This window comes from Lipotes vexillifer, unplaced genomic scaffold (assembly GCF_000442215.2).
Source record: "Lipotes vexillifer unplaced genomic scaffold, Lipotes_vexillifer_v1.1 scaffold180, whole genome shotgun sequence".
Taxonomy (NCBI): Eukaryota; Metazoa; Chordata; class Mammalia; order Artiodactyla; family Lipotidae; genus Lipotes; species Lipotes vexillifer.
In genome coordinates this window covers 2,751,005-2,772,548 of record NW_006796149.1, presented here as the reverse complement: position 1 = coordinate 2,772,548, position 21,544 = coordinate 2,751,005, and the positions used below count along the sequence as shown (strand labels likewise).

The 21,544-nt window shown below is 36.3% G+C and overlaps 1 protein-coding gene across 1 annotated transcript in view; it reads right to left on the bottom strand.

The window, feature by feature from the left end:
• The window catches only part of VEZT (vezatin, adherens junctions transmembrane protein), a 77,261-nt gene that overhangs the window by 17,427 nt on the left and 38,290 nt on the right, over positions 1–21,544 (bottom strand). Inside the window, exons 3-7 of the mRNA XM_007468214.1 lie at positions 20,755–20,841; positions 15,862–16,037; positions 13,397–13,672; positions 10,554–10,691; positions 6,391–6,538 (exon numbers count right to left, since the gene is read on the bottom strand). Of these exons, the coding sequence (XP_007468276.1) occupies positions 6,391–6,538; positions 10,554–10,691; positions 13,397–13,672; positions 15,862–16,037; positions 20,755–20,841 (825 nt within the window). The remainder of the gene's footprint in view (positions 1–6,390; positions 6,539–10,553; positions 10,692–13,396; positions 13,673–15,861; positions 16,038–20,754; positions 20,842–21,544) is intronic.

The window sequence follows — 21,544 nt, the reverse complement described above, 5'->3', positions numbered from 1 at the left end:
GCAGGAATGATGGACCTATGTAAGTCCAAAGAAACAACTCATTGATGGAGCCAGAGTTTGGGCTTCAAACTATACGATTATTTTGGCCTAGGAAATAGCTAAGAAAAAACATAAAAATCAGTCCCAGAGTGATCATACTCAGGAATGTCTGGCATGAAAAACTACAACACACATTCTCAAAAGACACATCCAGAGTCTGGCAGCAAAGGATTCCTCCAGATAGTACTATTCAAGAGGACAATATCAAACAAACAAATACAATGTAGTCTGAACAGGAGTTGGCAGACAATAAAAAGAGGATAATTTACCACTCTGGATAATTTAGATTTCAATTTTTTATAACCATGAAAATGGACATTATTTAAACTGTTTTATTAAATGAATTTTAAAATTATGCAAATAATGAATTAAGATAATTTAACGTAAACCTATTTTACTATTAACTCATTTTTTTTTTAAATGAGCAAGGCCAAAATTCTAAATCACTGAAGATACACTATCTAGGGGTTCTTAAATATAAATACAAGGTATCTCACAAGTCTTATTTAACCATTAAATTTTGTTACTAAAATGATTTTCTTTATCCTTTATTTTTTATTTTATTTTTTTTATTTTATTATTATTTTTTTAGTGGTATGCGGGCCTCTCACTGTTTTGGCCTCTCCCGTTGCGGAGCACAGGCTCCGGACGCGCAGGCTCAGCGGCCATGGCTCACAGGCCCAGCCGCTCCGCCGCATGTGGGATCTTCCCGGACCGGGGCACGAACCCGTGTCCCCTGCATTGGCAGGCGGACCCTCAACCACTGCGCCACCAGGGAAGCCCTATCCTTTATTTTTTAATTCACCAAATATTTCTTGAGCACCTATGATGTGCCAGGCAGTACTCTAGGTGCTGATAATACAGCAGAGAACAAAAGTGAAAAATATCCCTGCCCTGATGAAGCTTATATTCAAGTAGGGGAAGTAATAGATATTAACAAGTAAAATAAGTTTCTTGTCTGATGGGGTATGGAGAAAATACAGCAGAAAAGGGGAATAGCAAATGTGGGTTTGTGTGTGTGTATGTGAGGGGAAGAAGAGGGAGAGAGAAGCAAAGGGAAGGAGGGGTGGCTAGGAGGGTCTCTAAATTCATCTGAAGGAACTGAGCCACCATGACGAAAGGGTTCCAGGGAGTAGAAGGTTCAAGTGCAAAGTCCTGTAGTAGGAGTATACTTGGCACATCTGAGGAACAGCTAGGTCCATGCGGCTGGGATATAGTAAGCAAGGGGGGAGCGTGGTAAGTGATGAAGTTACTGAAGTAACTCTGGTTTTTACTCTAAGAGAAATGGGGAGCCACTGAAGGATTCTAAGCTGAAGAGTAATATTATCTGAGTTAAGCTTTAACAACATCATCCTGTGTTGAGAGATCATAGGGAGGTGAGCACAAGCGAAGACAGGAGGTTACTGCAATAATCCAGGTGGGAGTTAACATGGTAGCTCATACCATAGTGGTTCGTGGTAAGAGGTAAGCAGCGGTGAGACAACTGACAGAATCTCTTGACAGACTGTTTACGAGTAAAGGTGTTAACAAGGATGATTCCAGAGTTTCAGACCACAGCAATTAAAAAATCAAGTTGACATAGCTTACTGCCATTTTAAAAAAGACAAATTTATTATCTAATCACTGCCATATTATCCAATTAAACCAAAACTCAGAAATACACATTTTTTTTCTGTTTGTTCTTTGAATAAGGGAAGCCGCCCTGGATGAGGGGATAACCATAGTTTATGGGCAACTAGGAAATTTTGATATAAAGCATTTTCAGGGAATTCTCTGACAGTCCAGTAGTTAGGACTCGGTGCTTTCACTGCTATGGCCCGAGTTCGATCCCTGGTCGGGGAACTAAGATCCTGTAAGACGCGCAGCATGGCAAAAAATAAAAAAGTATTTTCACAAAATGCAGATTTGTTTTTTAAAGCAGGAAATACACTCTTTATAATAATAATAATTTTATAAAAAAACTAGTTAAAGTTTTAAACTAAGGAAAAAAGAGGGATAAGGACTCTCTACTAGATATTTCACATGTCTCTCCTCAGGATGCAATTAGGAAGTTTCTTTCCTTTTCAAAGATACAACACTTGCAATTCCTAAGTTCTCCTGAGGGAAGATATGTGAACAATTAAAAAAAAAACAACCCCAAAATGTATTTTCTTTAGAGGACACAATGAAGATTACAAAGGAAAACAAGAGGCCCCGATTTATTTGTAAACCATCTTTCACTACATTTTTAAAAAAGCTTTAGTTAGTGTTGCTCTTTTGAGAAAGAATTTTAAAATTTAACTTACAAAATCCATTTAAAAATTCTTTATCTGGATATAATGCCAACTGTACAAGGTGGCACTACACAGTTTTTGAACATTACAGGGATTTTCAGCAGTTTATAAACTCTGTAAATCTCAAGATAGGCTTCTTTTGGAGTCCGATATTCCTGGTAACAATGCAACACAATCATCAGGTTTAGTTATAGATTAGTTATATGTCAAAATAAAGCAGAATTAAAATACTAAAGTTTGTCTGACTTGTAAAATAATATGGATGAGCAAAAAGGATCCAGCTACAACCAGTACCATTGGTGGTGGAGTAGGGAGATAACAAGCGAACAAGTCCCACAGTTTAGAGTAGGTCATGTCAGATGCAATTTAAAAAATCAGCTAACATTTATTAATCACTTACTCTCTCCCAGGTATTGGACTGGCAAATATTTAATCCTTTAGTGATCAGCATTATGGTTATCTCATTTTATGAACGCAGAAACAACGACTTGCTCAAGTCCACATTAGCAGTCAGGTGAGAGTCAAACCTAGAAAGTCTGACTCCAGGAGGCCCACTGTTTCTTTTTGCTGCCTGTACTTTGGCCAAAATATAATCCAGGATTTAACAAGCTTTTTAAAAAGCATAAAGAAATAGGGAAATCACTGAGACATCTTGATGAGTAAACAAAAAAATAAGTTAAAAGGGAAATTAAGAAATATGACCATAATTCTTTCTCCAAATCCTTCTTAAAGAGTAACAGCTATTCGGGCTTCCCTGGTGGCGCAGTGGTTGAGAGTCCGCCTGCCGATGCAGGGGACACGGGTTTGTGTCCCGGTCCGGGAAGATCCCACATGCCGCGGAGCGACTGCGCCCGTCAGCCATGGCCGCTGAGCCTGCGCTCCACAACGGGAGAGGCCACAACAGTGAGAGGCCCGCATACCGCAAAAAAAAAAAAAAAAAAAAAAAAAAAAGTAACAGCTATTACCATTTTGGGTTAACTGTTATATAACAAGCCCTGTTGTAGGTATTTTGTATGTTTTCTCATTTAATCTAACACCTTGTAGGGCAGGTATGGTAACTCCTTTTTACAGATTAGGTAAGTTCAAAGAACAACTCACTCAAGGTCAAATGACCAGTCAGTGTCAGGGCTAAAATATAAACCCATGTCTGCTCAATTCCAAAGTCCCTGCTTTTTCATCATTAAGAATCTCCCAAATTGTTCTTTGAAAATAACTTTATTTCCACCATAGAGTAAAGCATGGTCATGATACTGAATTTAGAAGTAAATGGAATTACCTATAGTGCAACCACACTAAAGAGTAGCTATTGGTATATTAGTATTTTCTCATGGTCTTTTTCTAAACACAGAGTTACTAAATATATATTTATGTATCCTGATTGTTTCACTGGTTTCTTCAAGTTTTTACAAAATCTTCATAAGCAAGTTGTAGCTGGTATACAATGGTTCATCATGTTGGACTTATACTGTAATTCACGCAACTATTCCTCTACTGCTGCACATTTAGGCTGTGTTCCATTTTTCACTATCATAAACAAAGCTAATAAGCAACCTGGTATATAAAGCTTTAATATATTTGAAATCATTTCCTTAAGAAAGATTTGCAGAAGTGGAATTACTGATTTAAAGCATATATCATTTTTAAAGCACTTTAAATGTCAAACTGCATTCTAAAACAAACTTTAGGGAACTAAGGAAACCAGTAAGAAAACTATTGTAGCAGCCTCAGTAAGAATGATGGCAGCTGGGACTAGAATGGTGGGAAATGACATGAAAAAAAGTGAATGAGTTTGAAATGTATTTTGAAGGTGGAACCAACACAAAAATCTACTCATAGCTTATACATGAAGGGTAAAAAGAGGGATAAGAAGGATAGTGCCCAGGTTTCTAGCTTAATAAGTTGTATGATGCCATTTATTAAGATGGGTTAGAAAGAGGTTAAAAATAAATCAAGGTAAATTTCAAGTAACTGGAAAGAAAAACAAACAGGAGAACTAGAACTTTTACGTGGATCTGAAAATTTTAAAGATGTAAAAGTTTATACGGTTCCAAACAAAATGAATCTTGAAAAATATGCTGTTAACTACACTTGCACTGATTTCCATGGTATCAAGTGAAGTTTAAAGGCTAGAAATAAAAAAATATCTAAGTGGAGTTTGCTAAATACTGAAAAGGAATTTAAAGACATTTGGCTTGACTTTTAAAAAACACTACTGGAATCTTACAATGCATACAGTTAGTTTTTGTAAGATGCTTTAACTTATGTTTTTTCGTGTTATTTTTTTCTACTACTAACTCCAAAGCAGTTCATTAAATGAATGTACCATAAATCTCATTACCAATCTCAATTCACTGAACTTTTAACTCATTTCGAAGATTTGCTGCTGTAGTAATATTATGAACATATATCTTTGATTACTTCCTGAGATGAATCTGTGAGCTTAAGATTGCTGGCGTAAAGGGTACATACCTTTGTGAAGACTGGTATTCACAGCTAAAGTGAAGCAGTTTATACTTTGACCACTGGTGTGAGGTCTCTCAGAATTTTCACTGACAATGAGTATTATCAACTTTCAATATCCTTGGCAAAATACTAGTAAGGCTGAAAATTTTTATCACATTTATTGGCCATTTCTGGTTTTTGTGAACTGGCAATTCATACACCTGACCTATCTTCAATAGGTTTCACGTACCTTAGTGCTCTTTATATAGAAAGAATTCAAGCCTTTTGTTTATAAATCACTACAATTTTTTTCCTGAGCTTATTTACATTTAAAGTATACAGCATTTGGGGCTTCTCTGGTGGTGCAGTGGTTAAGAATCCGCCTGCCAATGCAGGGGACACGGGTTTGAGCCCTGGTCTGGGAATATCCCACATGCCGCGGAGCAACAAAGCCCATGCACCACAACTACTGAGCCTGTGCTCTAGAGCCCGTGAGCCACAACTACCGAGCCCATGTCCTGCAACTACTGAAGCCCATGCGCCTATAGCCTGTGCTCAGCAACTAGAGAAGCCACTGCAATGAGAAATGCCTGTGCACCGCAACGAAGAGTAGCCCCCCCTTACCACAACTAGAGAAAGCCTGCACGCAGCAATGAAGACCCAATGCAGCCATAAACAAACAAACAAACAAACAAACAAAACAAAAATAGAATCAATCTGCCAATGCAGGGAACACCGGTTCAAGCCCTGGTCCGGGAAGATCCCACGTGCCGCGGAGCAACGAAGCCCATGCGCCACAACTACTGAGCCTGCGCTCTAGAGCCCACGAGCCACAATTACTGAGCCCGCAAGCCTAGAGCCTGTGCTCCACAACAGGAGAAGCCACCACAGTGAGAAGCCCGCGCACCGCAATGAAGAGTAGCCCCTGCTCGCCGCAACTAGAGAAAGCCCACGTGCAGCAACGAAGACCCAACGCAGCCAAAAATAAATAAATAAAATTAAAAAAAATATATATACAGCATTTAAAGTTTAGAAGTTTAATTCTTATGTAGTCAAATATATCCTTTTATGTGGTTTTTAATATATGAAAAAATTCTTGTTCTATGTAAGAATTTTGGAGATTTTCCAAGGAAAGATGCTGATCTTGTATGTTTTTTACCCATGTTTGTTGAAACAAATGGCTAGTAAATAAAATCACTCATATATTGTGTTCCTACTAAACTCATTTATCTTCAAACTCTAATTTAATACAAGAAATGCCTACAGTAAGAATTTAAAGTATTTCAATATCAGAACGTAAGGATCTCCTCTATTCATTCATTGATTCATTTATTTATGGCTGCACTGCATAGCATGTGGTATCTTGGTTCCCTGACTAGGGATGGAATCTGCGTCCCCTGCAGTGGAAGCGCAGAGTCCTAACCACTGGACCACCAGGGAATTCCCACTCTTCATCCAATCTTCACAGTGCTGTCCCTCTTTAAAGGCAGTTTCAAAAACATCAGTAAGGCTATTATGGTAATGGTATCCAGCAGACAACAAAAGAAACAGGTGCACCATTTATGTTCAGAAAGCACAGGCACAATCCAAATGCATCTATCTTTTCTTCAGCCCTTCTCATCCATGAATGGATTACCTTCAATGCAGGCAGGCTGAAGCCATCTGTAAGGTTATGTGCTTCTTCTTCTGAAATCTGCTCTTCACTAAGTCCAAGGCCCAGCTCCTTAAAAGGCACCACACAGATGTAGTTGGTTACATTGTCACTCTCAGAGTTCAGGGGGTAGGTTAAATTAGGTTAAGGCAATCAACAAAGCCTTTTCATTAAAGCATAAAGAGTACAATAAAACTGTCCAAAATTACCTTTACTTATCTTTGTTCTGAACTTTGAGGAGATTTACATCAGTTTTTTAAAAAAGAAACTAATCTTAAAATCTAATATATTAATATACCTCAAATCTTACAGGATACTTGAGAATAAAATGTCTTTATAGCTGGAGAATTAAAAGTTCAACTCTTCACAAGCGCTAAAGTAATAATTTAGTTACTTTTCGCATCTACCTTTTTAAACTGTATTATGTACTTTATTGTATCATGGCTCAGGCCCTCACCACTCTACAGCAAATACTTCCTCTTTTCCTCCAAGTCTGCACACTGCAGGACATCATTACCTGACTGTTACCTGAAAACATAAACTACTGATGTAAGTAACACTAAGCCTGTTCCATCTAGGTTGTTGACATAGACTGCTGCTGTTTCTGCCTTCCTCTTCCTCATGCGCATCTATCAACATTACTATGTGATTTCCTCCTCTTTCATTGTTTTTGTAAAGAATTATATCCATACAATTCTTGATAATTGAACTCTTCATGCATTTATAACATATCCCTATTTTGTTGTATTATAATAATCTTTTGATATAGTACTAGGTGGAATCTACTATTTGTGAGATTGGTTTTTATTTGGAACTGAGATTATAGTATCTGCATAAATAAAATGATGTACTGTAGCTTTCTATCTAAACTTTTCTATGGTCTGAAATAGTTTTTTTTTTTTTCTTTGCTGTACACGGGACTCTCACTGTTGTGGCCTCTCCCATTGCGGAGCACAGGCTCCGGACGCGCAGGCTCAGCAGCCATGGCTCACAGGCCCAGCCGCTCTGCGGCATGTGGGATCTTCCCAGACCGGGGCACGAACCCGTGTCCCCTGCATCGGCAGGCAGACTCAACCACTGCGCCACCAGGGAAGCCCCTGAAATAGTTTTTTTTTTTTTTTTTTTTTTTAAACTACAAAACCATCTGGACCAGGTAGTTAAACATTTTTTCATTCACTTAGTTTCTGAATAAGTAATATATTCACAGGATTAAAAATTTATAAGGTATTAAGGGGTATAATAAATACTGCTTCCTACCTCTATCCCTTAGCCACCTAGTTCACCTACCCAAAGGCAAAGGCAATCACTGTTACCAGTATCTAGTGTATACTTCAAAATATTTTATGGTTATGTACATACATAAAAGGAAGTCCAAATATAAATGTGTGTGTATGTGGGGATATATATATATATGTGTATATACACATGCACACTCTTATTTATCCCCTCATATATACAATCCCTTCTATGCACAAATGGAAGGGTAGTATAAATACTGCTCTGTGCACTTTGCTTTTTTTTTTCATTTAACAACATAATTTGGAGATCATTCCACAATAGTGCATCAAGACCTTTTATCACTTTTTTACAGCTGCACATTTTCCATTGTTTACATATATAACCAGGTGCTTTCTTTTTTTTTAATGGAATTCTTTTTATTAATCTCCAGTGTCTGAATTCTTCTTGGTCAGTTTTAGAGATTTGTGTTTTGATATGAAATGATCCATTTCCCCCTACAGTTTCAAAGTTGTGGCCACAAAGTTACAAAACTATCCCCTTATAATAATTTTGATTTCTTGCTCTGTTCTCATTACTAATCTTGTATATTTCTACTTTTTACTTTGATCAGGCACACGAGGGTTTATATAACTTACTGGTCTTTCCAAAGAAATAGTTGGTGGATACTTTTTTAATTCCTTAAGGTTTCTTATATGGAGAATATTATCCAGCCCCTGCCTATGTCTGAATCTCATCTCATACTCTGACTCCCAACTTACTGTGCTGCAGTCTTCGAGTATGATGGTCCTTTTTCTATATTCCAATCTTACTAAATTCACTCCTGCCACAAGATCTTTATACTCGCTGGCCCATCTGACTGGAGCTCCATCTCAAATCTAAGTTTAAATTGCAGGCCTTCCCCTATCATCCAATCAAAAACAGCAACCCACCAATCACTGTCTATCCTATTCCCCTGGGGTTTTTCCCCTTTATAGCAAATATCTGAAAATATTCTGTTCAGTTTTTATTAATTATATCATCTACTAGAAGGCAAACTCCGTAAGAACAAGGATCTTGTCTATCTTGTTCACTGCTAGGATCCCAGTATCTAGATAAGTGACTGGCCCACGGAATTCATACCATCTGCAATCTTTGTTAGGGCCCTCTCAGCCCACCTCACTCCCAATCCCTCACTAAACTATAGGCTCCCCGAGGCAGGGACCATGTCTATTATGTGGACCACTGTATATCTAGTGACTAGCAAACTGCTTGGCATAATTATTCACTGAATGAATAACTGCTTGCAGTTAACATTCCACACTGTCACATCTCTGTTTCCTTCTATATCTTTTCTTCCTTCTACTTGCAATGCACACTTTTATCCTCAAGGTCAACTCCTACTCATTCCTTGAGGGTCAACTCAGGTGTCGCTTCCCTGAAAGCCTTCTGGGTCTTCACAGAAGTCACAGGTCAAGTACATTGTCCTGCTATGCTGGAAGGCACCCTGGGCACTTATACTATATTATGAATATCTACTGACTATACTCAAAAGTCTTTAAAAGGCAGTACAGGTTTTTTTTTTTTTGCCGTATGTGGGCCTCTCACTGTTGTGGCCTCTCCCGTTGCGGAGCACAGGCTCCGGACGTGCAGGCTCAGCGGCCATGGCTCACTGGCCCAGCCGCTCCGCGGTATGTGGGATCCTCCCGGATCGGGGCACGAACTTGTGTCCCCTGCATCGGCAGGCGGACTCTCAACCACTGCGCCACCAGGGAAGCCTGGCAGTACAGGTTTTTGTTCTGTCTTCCTAGCACATTGCAGGCAGGTATTTAGGTAGTAAACAAATTGAATAGACAAGTTCTTGACTAAAATGAAAGTGCTTTCTCCCAGTTTCCAAAGAGGTAATACAGTACAGTATGTGTATGTATGTATGTGTGTGTGTGTACCTAGATATAGTGAATCTATACATATATAGAAAAGGTTTAAAGTCCTAAGTCCTACAGTCAAGACTCAATTTCACCTCTTACTAACTGTGTGACACTGGGTAAATCCCATATAAAGTAGAGATTTTATTTAGTTTCCTCATAAAGTGGAGACAAGAAAATCTAGATGGAAAGGTTTGTATAAGGATATGATAGAACATAAAGCACTCTGTAAACTTTTAAGCATTATATTTATCAATGTTACAGTACTCAGCATACTGAAGGTACAAAGCAGTTTTTGCATCCCATTTACTCATAACTTACCTAACTAAATTTTAACTAAAATAAAGATCTTATACACTTTTATTTTCTAACAGACCTAATTTCCTGATTTAGTAAATTTACGAGACAGACTTATTGTCATGCAGTCTTTAAGTGCTTATTATATACCAGACACTGCCTAAGCAGTTTATATGCACCAATTCATTTGGTCTAACAAAAGCAGTCAGGAAGATTTTGTTATTATTGTCAGTTTACCAATAAATAAAGCAAGGTACAGAGAATGAAGAAACTTGCTTACGGTCACCTACACAGTAACTGATTCAGCCAAAATTTAGACAGCCAATCTGACCCTAGAGCCTCTGTTTTTTGAAAGGGGAAGGATTTCCTGTTGCCCGTTTATTTCTATGTCATGACGCAAATTTGTCATGTTCAGTAATTTGAAAAAATGTCTGACCTAGGGAAGCCAAGCTCTTTTGACTTTATTCTTTGGACCAGTGAAGGGAGGGACTTCAAGTGTTTTCCTTGTTAAAAATGAGCCACATAAGAGCAGAACTTTCTTCCTGTCTATTATTGTCATTCCCTTAGTTTTAAAATAGAAGTGATGATGGAAATCAGCTTCAAAATAGGCAATTTCAGCTTACAGTTAACATTTATAGGATGCAGCTATGATATCTATATTCAGGACTCTGGAAACATTGTTTATTCTTACATATAGACAGAAAAGGATATTTTTTCAGCATATATAGGGTAGCTAGCCTTGCTGCTTGAAAGTTGGCTCTTACAGTTCTGTAGACAGCTTTCCGAAGACCGATGAGATGCTGACTGGGATGCTGTCCAGCTTTATTAAATGGGCAAGCAGCACTGACCCTGTCAAGCAAACTTGAAAAGTAAAATGTGATACAACTGTACAGGTGTCCTAAAGTTTTTGTTTTCTAAATCCACAATTCTATTAAACTTAGGAAAAAAATTCCTTTTTCATGATTTTCATTAGAAAATGCTTATAAATATCCCAACTCAGGTCTCATAAATAGATATTTCCCTGACACATATATAGCCACCAGAAAAAAGACAAATGAAAATTTAAAATCTCAAAGAATAAAGGCTTCCTCTGATATGGGGAAACAACAAATTTTAATTGAAATATAGTAGAACTGTAGGAATATTTATGTAAGAAACTGTAACTTTTTGATATAGACACTCTATCTGCCAGAATATACTAAAGTGGTACTACTTTACATTTAGTTTTCAAAACCTGTCTACAGTAAGTATGAAAGCCTTAATTATAAACACTTTCACATTCTTAATATGCATTTACATATGTTCATCAATCGTATTTTTGGTCATTTGTACAGAACAATCAAATACTGTATAGAAATACATTCTGTACATTCATAAAAGTAGGGTAAAATGACTTACCCACCTGCAGCCACTGGCACTTACCTACTCAAAATGAAGTAGGGGACGCAGAAAGATAACAGGACCAGTGGCCAACAGGGGAATGCAAGTAGAAAGGCAAAGTAAGGGTTACTACATAGTAGCATAGCTACTCTCAAAACTGTTCAAGAGGAGGCACATTTCATAAGCACTTTTCCAAAGATAAATGGGGAGTACCTATTTGCAACAACACCATGTAATGTATTATGCTTTTATAAATGAAACTATGAGTGATTTCATATTACATAGTTTTCCAGGCAATAAGTTTTTCACCTAACTAGAAACCTCTCCTAATAGTAAAACAAAGTATTTGGAATTTATAAATTTCTTACACTATAACCACAAATTTGTAAAATAAGACATCTAACTCATAACTTAAAAAAATGTTAAACCAAACTAAACATATTCAGGCATTAAAAATCTATAAAAAACAGGACAATGACAGATAGGCTTATTTTAAAATAAAGAAATGAGGCAAAGAAGGGTTAAATTATTTGCTAGAGAGGAAAAGTTGAGGCAGAATACAACAGCACTAATATTTTCAATATATGGACACTATCGTTTGTGTTCCATTTTACTAACTCAGTTTTAAAAATGAAAATATTTCTAAAAAATTATGATTCAAAGTTTATTATCCCTCATAATCTTTTCAATCCATTTTCCAGTTAGATGGAGACAAGTGAAGTACAATTGTTCCAAAAATTTTTCTGTCTGTCTGCATTTGAATAGACAGAAGTCATAATCCAGAGGGAAATCATGCCTAACGGGCCCATTTTAGCTCTTCATGCCAATTCTAGACATATGGGTAAAAGTGGGACAGTGACAAAAGACACAGAATCCTCTATACAGGCCTAAGCATTAATTGGACACAGAGCCACTTTGCTTAACCTGTCAGTCCTCTTGTGCAAGTCCAGAATGAAAAGGAGCTATATTACTTACTTAGTACGATTTTTAACTTTTAAAATTTGACACTCAATATTTGCTACGCTCTATCAACAAAAGTGGACTTTAACTACAATGGAAGGACCAAAATTAACAGACTAAGGACTGTTACATTTTGAATTAAGCAGAAAGAGAAGTTATAAAATCTCTCTCATGTCTCTGGAGTTTACAACACTGTTCCAGAACACAACAGAGTGAAGAATGAGAGGATTACTGGAGACTTCTACTTTCCTGTTGTTTCATGATATTCCAAATACAGCTTTTATGTCAAGATTGTTTAGGTACTACTCTAGAGTGAGCAGAGTGGAGGATGCAATGACTACCCAAGGTTCTTCTGCCCCCCTCTTTTCATGACTTTCCAGATACAACCAATTAAGAGCAACAATTATTCTCTGCCATATACTTACTTTCTCCCACCTATAGGTTGCAGACATTATATAAATTATTAAATATATTATACTACAACTGTCATCTGTAAGTGCTTAGCTGGCAGCCTAGTGTATGGGAAATAAGCTTTTGAGGCAGAACGAATGAACCTGAACATTTGCTCTACCGCTTATAATTGTATGCCTTTAGTTGTATGCAAAATTGTCTGGCATAGAATATGGAACATGATTGGTGTTTTCCCTTTAATAAGAGAATAATTAGTCTATCCATCTGGTAGCTTAATACACTTACAGCTAGACTGCTGAATATTTAATTTCCCATACTAAATATCAGTGAGAGTATCTGAGAGTATCAGTGCCAAAATATCTACTAATATTAACCTAAAGAATATTATTAATACATTGCAAGAGTTTTCAAAATGAATTCTTATCAGACACATCTATCATGTAAACTGAGTAAAGAAAGCATCTGACGGTGAGTAAAGAGAACAAGTATTTATTGGGTAACTACTGCATGTGAGGATCCTCTCTCTATGTTATCTTATGTAATCACATGGTAACACACAGAAATAATCACGATTCTCAAAGCACTTTGGTTTCTCAAAGTAGAAAAAAGAATCATACCACTTATTAAATCTAATATATAATGTATTTATTCCTTCACTTAGCAGTTAACAGACTTTAATAAGTGCTAAAGAGAAACCTAGTTTTTTCTGTAAATGCAAAACAAAAATGAAAATAGGTAATAAACATTCTAATTTAACTATGTAGTAGAAAAGATTTAAAAAATAAAATGAAAAATGAACTCACAGTGTAAATCCTCTGGAAATGACTTCAGTTTCTTGAATGAGACGTAAAGCTTTTCTCACGAGGTTAGTAAACCCTCGGCTATTTGTTGCTATATCTTCCAAATGGACATTGTATTTTTTTAGGGTTATTTGTAGTTTTGCTGTCCTCCATAATCTCAAGGCTCTTATGATCAGATAAACAAATAGAATCACTCCCCATAGCAGCCAGGAAGATACAATCCACCAAGTGGGAAGCATAATGAGCAAACTAATGAAGGCAAATAGCACTGAGACATCCCTAGAATAGAAAAGCCAAAAAAATGATATCCATCAGTCCAGAGAAAGATGAGTTACTTTAGTCAGCAATTCAGGTTTCCTAAAATAGATAAAATGCTAGCTTCTTTATAAAGTATGACTTTATAAAATATGACATTTAAAAAAGTAATATGAAACAGTTAAAAAATATCTAGCACCACTATCTAGTTGCTAGACACCCACTGTCTAGAGCTAATCAGTTTAGGTAAAGGACATAAATAGGTATCTTCTGAAAAAACCTTTTTTTTTTTTTTTTTTTAAGATATGTGCTCTTTAACCTAAAAACAAATTACAGATTTTAAAATCTGATTTTACAAATATAAAATTTTAAAAAACTTTAAGTTTTACTAATTTTTAATACTAAAAACCTTTAATATTCGGAGATATCATGAGGTCTTTTCCCCTAAAATTAGACTTTAATTATCTGTGCAAAAACATATAATACCTCAAGAAAATATAAGCATTTTTCCAATTAGAAATAATATATACTTCATGAGTAATTGCTTTGAATAAAGTCATCTTATTTTATTTTATTTTAATTTTTTTTTTTTTTTTTTTTGGCGGTCGGCGGGCCTCTCACTGTTGTGGCCTCTCCCGTTGCACAGCACAGGCTCCGGACGCGCAGGCTCAGTGGCCATGGCTCATGGGCCCAGCCACTCCGCGGCATGTGGGATCTTCCCAGACCAGGGCACGAACCCGTGTCCCCTGCATCAGCAGGCAGACTCTCAACCACTGCGCCACCAGGGAAGCCCCATCTTATTTTATTTTATCATTAATTTTATTTTTTATTTTATCATTAATTTTAAATAACCATCACCACAATTCTGGAATGTACATATTTATTGCAGACCGTAATATGGACAAGCTTTGTATTTTTACACTGCTTTAACTGAAGTCAAAATATGTATGAAATTTTTAAAATTTAGGTCAATTACAAATCTACCGACTAACATACATCATTCAAGCAATGAAGGCTTAGATGAAAATGTGAAAATATAAGAAAGAGGTAAATATAGGGGAGCTGTATCTGAGGATATCCGAAAAACAACATCAACACTACTTGAAGACAGTTATATAGTCAAACTATAAAGAAAATGTAAGAATGCTTCTTAATAAATATTTGCCTGCCCTAATTTCCCTTGGAATCTTTTACTGTTAGACAATATTGGTAATATCATAAAGCAAAATCTCATCATATACTTTTATGTATTTATAGCAAAGTCTATAACGTATTTATAGGGCTCAGAATTGCTTAATGACATTTGAGGTCAAAGAAAACTTGAATATAAAGTTATAAAATTCTTAAAACCTATGCTTCCTTCTAGCAGCTCCTTAAGTTCTTATATTTTTAAAGGATAAGATGCTTTACTTTATCATGATATCTGAGTGACTACATATTTGGAAAACATCATACTTTGCTATCTATTACAATATGAAGCATTTGTCAATGTGACAGGAAAGACAGATAAATTCAGCACACTGAGGCCAATGAATGTAATTGCCCATATAACTTGAACATTTCGAGCAATAATTTAGTTCATTTAATAAACTCATACTTTAGTAGGAAGAGGATATTAACAGTTCTGTATATATAATCCCTTTTTACTATACATATATATTTCTTTTTAACAGATTATGGCCTGAGACTTCTACATTAGACCCAAATACTTTAAGTGGTTGACAAGTTTTAAGATAGTTTGAATTGTCTATTGTCTATGATCTCTTCTCACCCAACAAAGCAGGAATCAACTGTTTACCTCCATGCCCCATGTCCTATCCTTGGTGCCTCTACAATGTAATTATTACATAATCTTTTAATGGTAAAGAAACATAAAGCACTGGCTAGGCCTTCATGAGCACATGTGTATAGGTATATGGGTAAGAGAGATTTTTTTTTTGGCATATGTTATACCTGCTTATTGGGTTGTTAAACACAGCACTAACTATACTGAGTTGAAAGTATATAATAATCAAACTGGATATTTCTTCCACCTTCACTTGAAATAGTATTTACTTTAGAAAGGGACTTTTTTTTTTTAACCTCTGGCATATCATTACATTAATTAAAATGCTAAAATGTTTATAATGCCTTTATAATGGAGAGCGTGATGATGGACTTCCTCTGGTAATACTCTGTATGTAAGCAACAGATAGATGTTTTCTGGACAGTACCAAATATTAGGGGTCGCCAGGGAGCAAAGTGTTGGAAGGTGTCCATTTTCCTGTTGTTGAGGTTGCCCTGTAGACAGGACACTGGGATCAAGTAGCTCAATCAGTTCCACATCCTCTTGTAACAGGACTTCCTGTTGCAGGATGGTATGTAGTGAGTCGAGTCGGAATCCAATATCCTTGACATTAAAAGACCGGAAAAGAGGTATTAATACATGCATAATTTTGTATTAAATATTAAGCTCCTACCATGCTAATAAAATTAGAGGTGTTTATTTTCAGTACAGATTCCAAGAAGAAGAAACAATAGTCAATCTATTTTCAGTATGATGGAGAGGGTTTTATTTTCATTATAAATGTGAAACAATAAAGACTGAGGTAGACATTATGGAGCCACATGTGAGTGAAATATATATTTTTAATAAACAGATGTGAAGTAATTACAGATTAATAAACCTGTTGAGTTAAGCCTAATTAATTAAATTGTTGGAAAACAACATGGAAAATATAATCCTGTAACAGAAGATGCTGTCCCTGAATGCTGTAACAATATAGCCAATATCTAAGAATTACATTAGCAGGATCAAGGCTTTCTAAAAATGGACATTTAGAATGTATTAAAAATACATCATTAAGGAATAAATACAAAATGACAAAAACATGTGCATAGCACTTTATAGTTTACAAAATGCTTTCACATATACCAGCTTATTTATTCCTCCCTCTTTTCCTTCTACCTACCTATCAAGGAATACATACCAGGCAACATGCTTGACATCAAAAGCATAAAAAAATGAACAAGACATACAAGACTTTACTCTTAGAGAGTTGATAGTCTAAAGCAGAGGACTGAAAAGTAAGTGCAAAGAAGTGTGATGAGGTAGAACTAGGTTATTATGAAAATGGCATAGAAGGAACAAAACCTGCAACAAAGAGAAAGTAAAAGAGGTGATGCCTAAACTGAATCTTAAAGGATGAACCAGATGAAAGAGTTGGAAGAACAGGATGAGATAGAATGAAAGCAAGTCTCTTCTAGTTTGGGGACCTGCAAGTCACCAATTTTAGTTTTTGCAGAGTGTACCTGGTGGAGGGGTGAGAGATGAGGTAGCAATGTTAGAGCAATTCTCACAGTAACCCTGTGATGTACATTATCATCCTCCTGTCCATTCTATAGAGGAGAAAACTGAAGCTCCAAGAGATTAACTTTCCAGGATTATGATTTCAAACCCTAAGTCTTTGGTAGTTGGTTCTTCTTCCCTGAATATAGTCTTCTCTACTATAAAATGTAGTTTTATGTTGTATTAAACTTAGGAATAGGGAGATACTATTGTATGATAAAAATAAAGAGAACTTCTAATGGACAAGACCCTTAGAAATGAAAGTAAAACCAGTTAGGTCTAGAGTTTGAGGGCAGTGGGTTTGCTCTTCTTAATAATTCCCACACCACAGATTCTAGCCCGAGCTAACCATGAGGACTTAAGCAGTGATCTATACACTACAGATCCATACACTATGCAGTGATCCATACACTAAGAGCACATATCCTCTTAGTCATGAGCTATACATCACTTTTAGAGAAGGAGAAGAATATTTTTAATATTAGGACTATTTGGATATATTTCTTATAATTATCTAAAAAAAAAAAAATCTCAGTGGAATGCTGATCTTCCTTTTAGCCTATAAGGCTTTTTTACCATCTACTGATACACCCTGCACATACCTCTGCAGCACTTTTATGGTTCATATTTGAACTACTGCCTCCTCTCTCTTACAATCCTAACATTAGGAACTACTTAGTTTTTCGATATTCCACCCCACTTTCCTAAAGAGAGAACAGCACAACTCACTTTATATTACTGTTAGGGGTGAAGAGGGGGATGTGGGCTGCAGGGTAGCGACAGCAGGTGGGCAATGGAAGGCAGGAGGGCAGGGGGTGGAGCATGGTAGCTTTTCCAGTAATCCTTAAAATAAACCTTCACATATTAGCCTTATAATTTGGTTTGGATTCCCCAATCAGACATGACCATATTCAAATACAAGTACTAAAAATAAAACTTGTGCTACAAAAACTTGATATCAGGCCTTTTATGAGACCTCTAAGTAATTGTATAGGGCTAAGTTTAAAGAAGCCTAATTAAATGAAGGCTAAGGCTGACAGAGACGGGGAGGCTGTTAGTGCAGATTGGGAACTCTTCCTCTTCACAGACCCTCTTATGGGCATGCCGCTTAATCAGGAACTCACTTTCTTCAACACCACTCCTTGGCACCAGACCTGCTGCAGAACTGGGATAAAGCCTCCCCAAAACCAGTGTGATTCGAGGCAGTATTAATACTATGGGTGCTCTGTGCTGGGGGGAGGTGTGCTATGTGAACTTTGGCTCACCCTCAACAAGTATCAAGACTTAGTGTCTGGGTTTATATTTTGGTCCCACAACTTAAGCAAGTTAATAACCTTTCTGTTCCAGTTTCCTCATCTGCAAAGTGAGGATAATAACAGTACCCACTTCACAGGGTTGTTGCAAGGATTAAATAAGTAAGTATTTATAAACTACTAAGAATATCTGGCACACAGTAAGCGCTATGTAAGTGTTAGCTGTTAGTGTTGTTAGTACATATGAAATAATTAAAAATACAATAAAGAAAAGCTCACAGAATACAGAAACTTATAGAACATAGCATAGATAATTATTACAAGGTGGTTGCAGAAAATAAGAGATCCAACAGACTGAAGTTTCTGGGAAAGGCCTTGAGGAAGAGCTAGTACTGCTTATTGGAAAGATTCCAAATATAGAAAAATGGGAACAAATTTCACAGTATAATAGTACAAATATAGACACAGAGAATAGGCAAGGAATAAAGGAAAAGGAAGAGGGTATTGGGCTGATGAAAATATTGCGGGATAAAGCTGGAAAGGTAGATTAGGGCCAAATTACGCAGACTCTTTCATGCCAGCCAAAGTGATGAATTGGACTTGATTTGATAGGTAGTAGGGATCTTTTTAGAATTTAAACAGAGAAATAGCATGAGAAGATAACTTAGGAAGAATTCCGCTTGGATGGAATGAAAAGACTATGAGAAGCACAGCTAAAGAATAGAGATTTCTGTTTTGGCCCCTAGGGATGGAGAAGAGAACTTATTCATGTGTCAATATACTTCAATGATCTTACACGCTTTTTAATATATAGTGCTATTTAATAAAGCTGATGAGGATCAAGTGAAATAATGTATGATAGCACTTTATAGGCTAAAAAGCACTTAAAAAGTGCCAATACCACTAACATCATACTTGCCATAAAGGAATTTTTTTTTAATCTTTAAGAAGAGAAGTACTACCTTAATGAAAATGAACAATGGTAAAATGTTCAGATATCATGGAGCAATTGCCAGTATCTTTATAAAAGGAAGAGACTGGTTCAATGTCTGTATAGATAACAAAATTTAAAATATTTCATAATCAAGGGGAAAAGTCAAGCAATCTCATGCCAGATGCTAACTGGGCAATTCCTTGTTCCATTACTAGTAAACTATTTCTCAGTAATGTACTTCCTACAATTCTGCATAATATAGGCACAAAAGGGATGCATTCAGAAGTTGGTACTTTACAGTGAAATATGACATTTAGCATGTGGCCAGTGATAAAGAACCAAGAATGAAAAGATCAGGACTATGCAGACTATGATTAAAGCACAGAAAAATGTATATGGATACATATACCTTACCACAGACCTAGTATCACTGAAGAATGAGGATGGCTCCACCTGCTAGAGATGCTGTCTACGTAGATGACAAGACACTTCGTTGACCTTTTCAACACACCTATGAAGATGAAACCCTGAACAGAGAACTCGCCCATATAGATTGCTAAAAAAGTAATTTTAGTCAGTCAAAATATAGTAATACTCAAGCTAGAAAGGTGGTACTTTATAATGAAAAGAGCCTGGGATTTGAAATCAGGAGACCCGAGTTCAAATTCTGACTCACTTTCTAGCTGAACATTCTTGAACAATTCACTTAATAAGTATCCTTAACCAAACTGAAATGTCTGAACCTCAGGCTTCCAAATGGTAAAACACACTAAACCTTATACAATGTTTGGATTAACAAATGGAAATGTGAAAGCACTTTGTAAACATCCTTTGACAGATGATAGTTTACAAGAATGATAATTATCATCTTAAGGTCACAGGGCAGCAGAAGATTCTGAAATCTGCTTACTTGTGAGAGTCATAAGAATTTTAAAACTTTAATTTTTTTAGCTATATTACCTAGTACCTAGACCTAGATGTACTCCCTCTTGGGGCTCAGAGATCAAGCTAGTCTTTGGGAAATTCTGTGATTTATCAGTCCTGGAAGACTAAATTTTATATATGAAGTTGTCAGAGAGTGGTAGATTAATGATAAATAAATTAGGGAGGAACCACTCTTGATTTTGCCCAAACTTTGTAAACATAGGCTGTGGAATAGAGAGAGTCAAGTTCCTAATGAAAAGGGGGAGGATCCCACTAACAGATCTATTCCCTTCCTCACAGAGAGGAATACCTGTCAATGGAGGAAGACGGCAGCAGGAAATGAGTAATCTAACAAATAGGGCTTCAATAATTACTAGAATATCCTATTCTCAGTGGCTAATAACCTCTTAGAAGATAATACTAATGAGTCCAAATGCAAAGATCCCCAGTTACTGAAGAACTTCCTTTCCTTTTTTTTTCCCCTTAGGTGATACAAACAAACTTTAACACTTCATGAAGCAGACAGTCTCCTTTTGAAGAACAGCCCAGAATTTCTAATCAAAATCAATCACTGCCCAAATCAGTAGCAAAACAAATTCGGATTCATCAATTTTCTCACTAATAAACCGGAGTCCTGAAAAGTGACAAAAAAGAGGTGAACACTCACCAACTTGTGAAGTAAGTCATCATTCTTACTGCACTGAACCAAAATCCAGCTTTTGATGGTTTCAGCCACTTTTAACAGGATGCCTCGCTGAAGGAGATGAATGACATTATAAAGGATTATTAAACCACACCTCAATAGCAGAAAAACTTCAAATAACTTCTAATTAATCATAATTTTTATCAGAAAAAGAAAGAAAAAAGTCATCTAGGTTATATTATATGCTTTGCCAGCGTGTTGCAGCCTCCTTATTAGATCCCCAATTTACTCACACATCAGAATCACCTGGAGGATTCAGTCAGAAACATACTCCTGGGGCCCCCCAACTAAAGATTCAGATTCAGTGAGTTTGGAACGAGACCTGTAAACCTACGTATCTTGGGTACACTATATACTACCTATGTCCACATGACGATGGTATTGGGTATGTATTTCAAAATGAAAACCACGTACTCTAAGTTCTCAAATATTAAGAGCATTTCATTCTACAATGCTAAGGCAGAAAGATATTTTAATCAATTTTAGAAAAACTGTCTCAAATTGAAATAAAAGTTATATTATTGAATCAATCAAAAATTCAATTTACCTTAATAGCCCATTTCCTGAGCAGGCCAGTAAATGGAGCTTACATTCATTGAGTGACTATTATATTCCAGGTACTGAAAAAGGGTCATGGGAACAAAGATGAATATACATAACTGCTGTTTTCAAGAACTTAGAAGAGACAGTACAAATAATTACAAACCAATGTAAAATCTGAAAAAGTGTGGGAAAAAGGAGGTCAAGAGGAGCT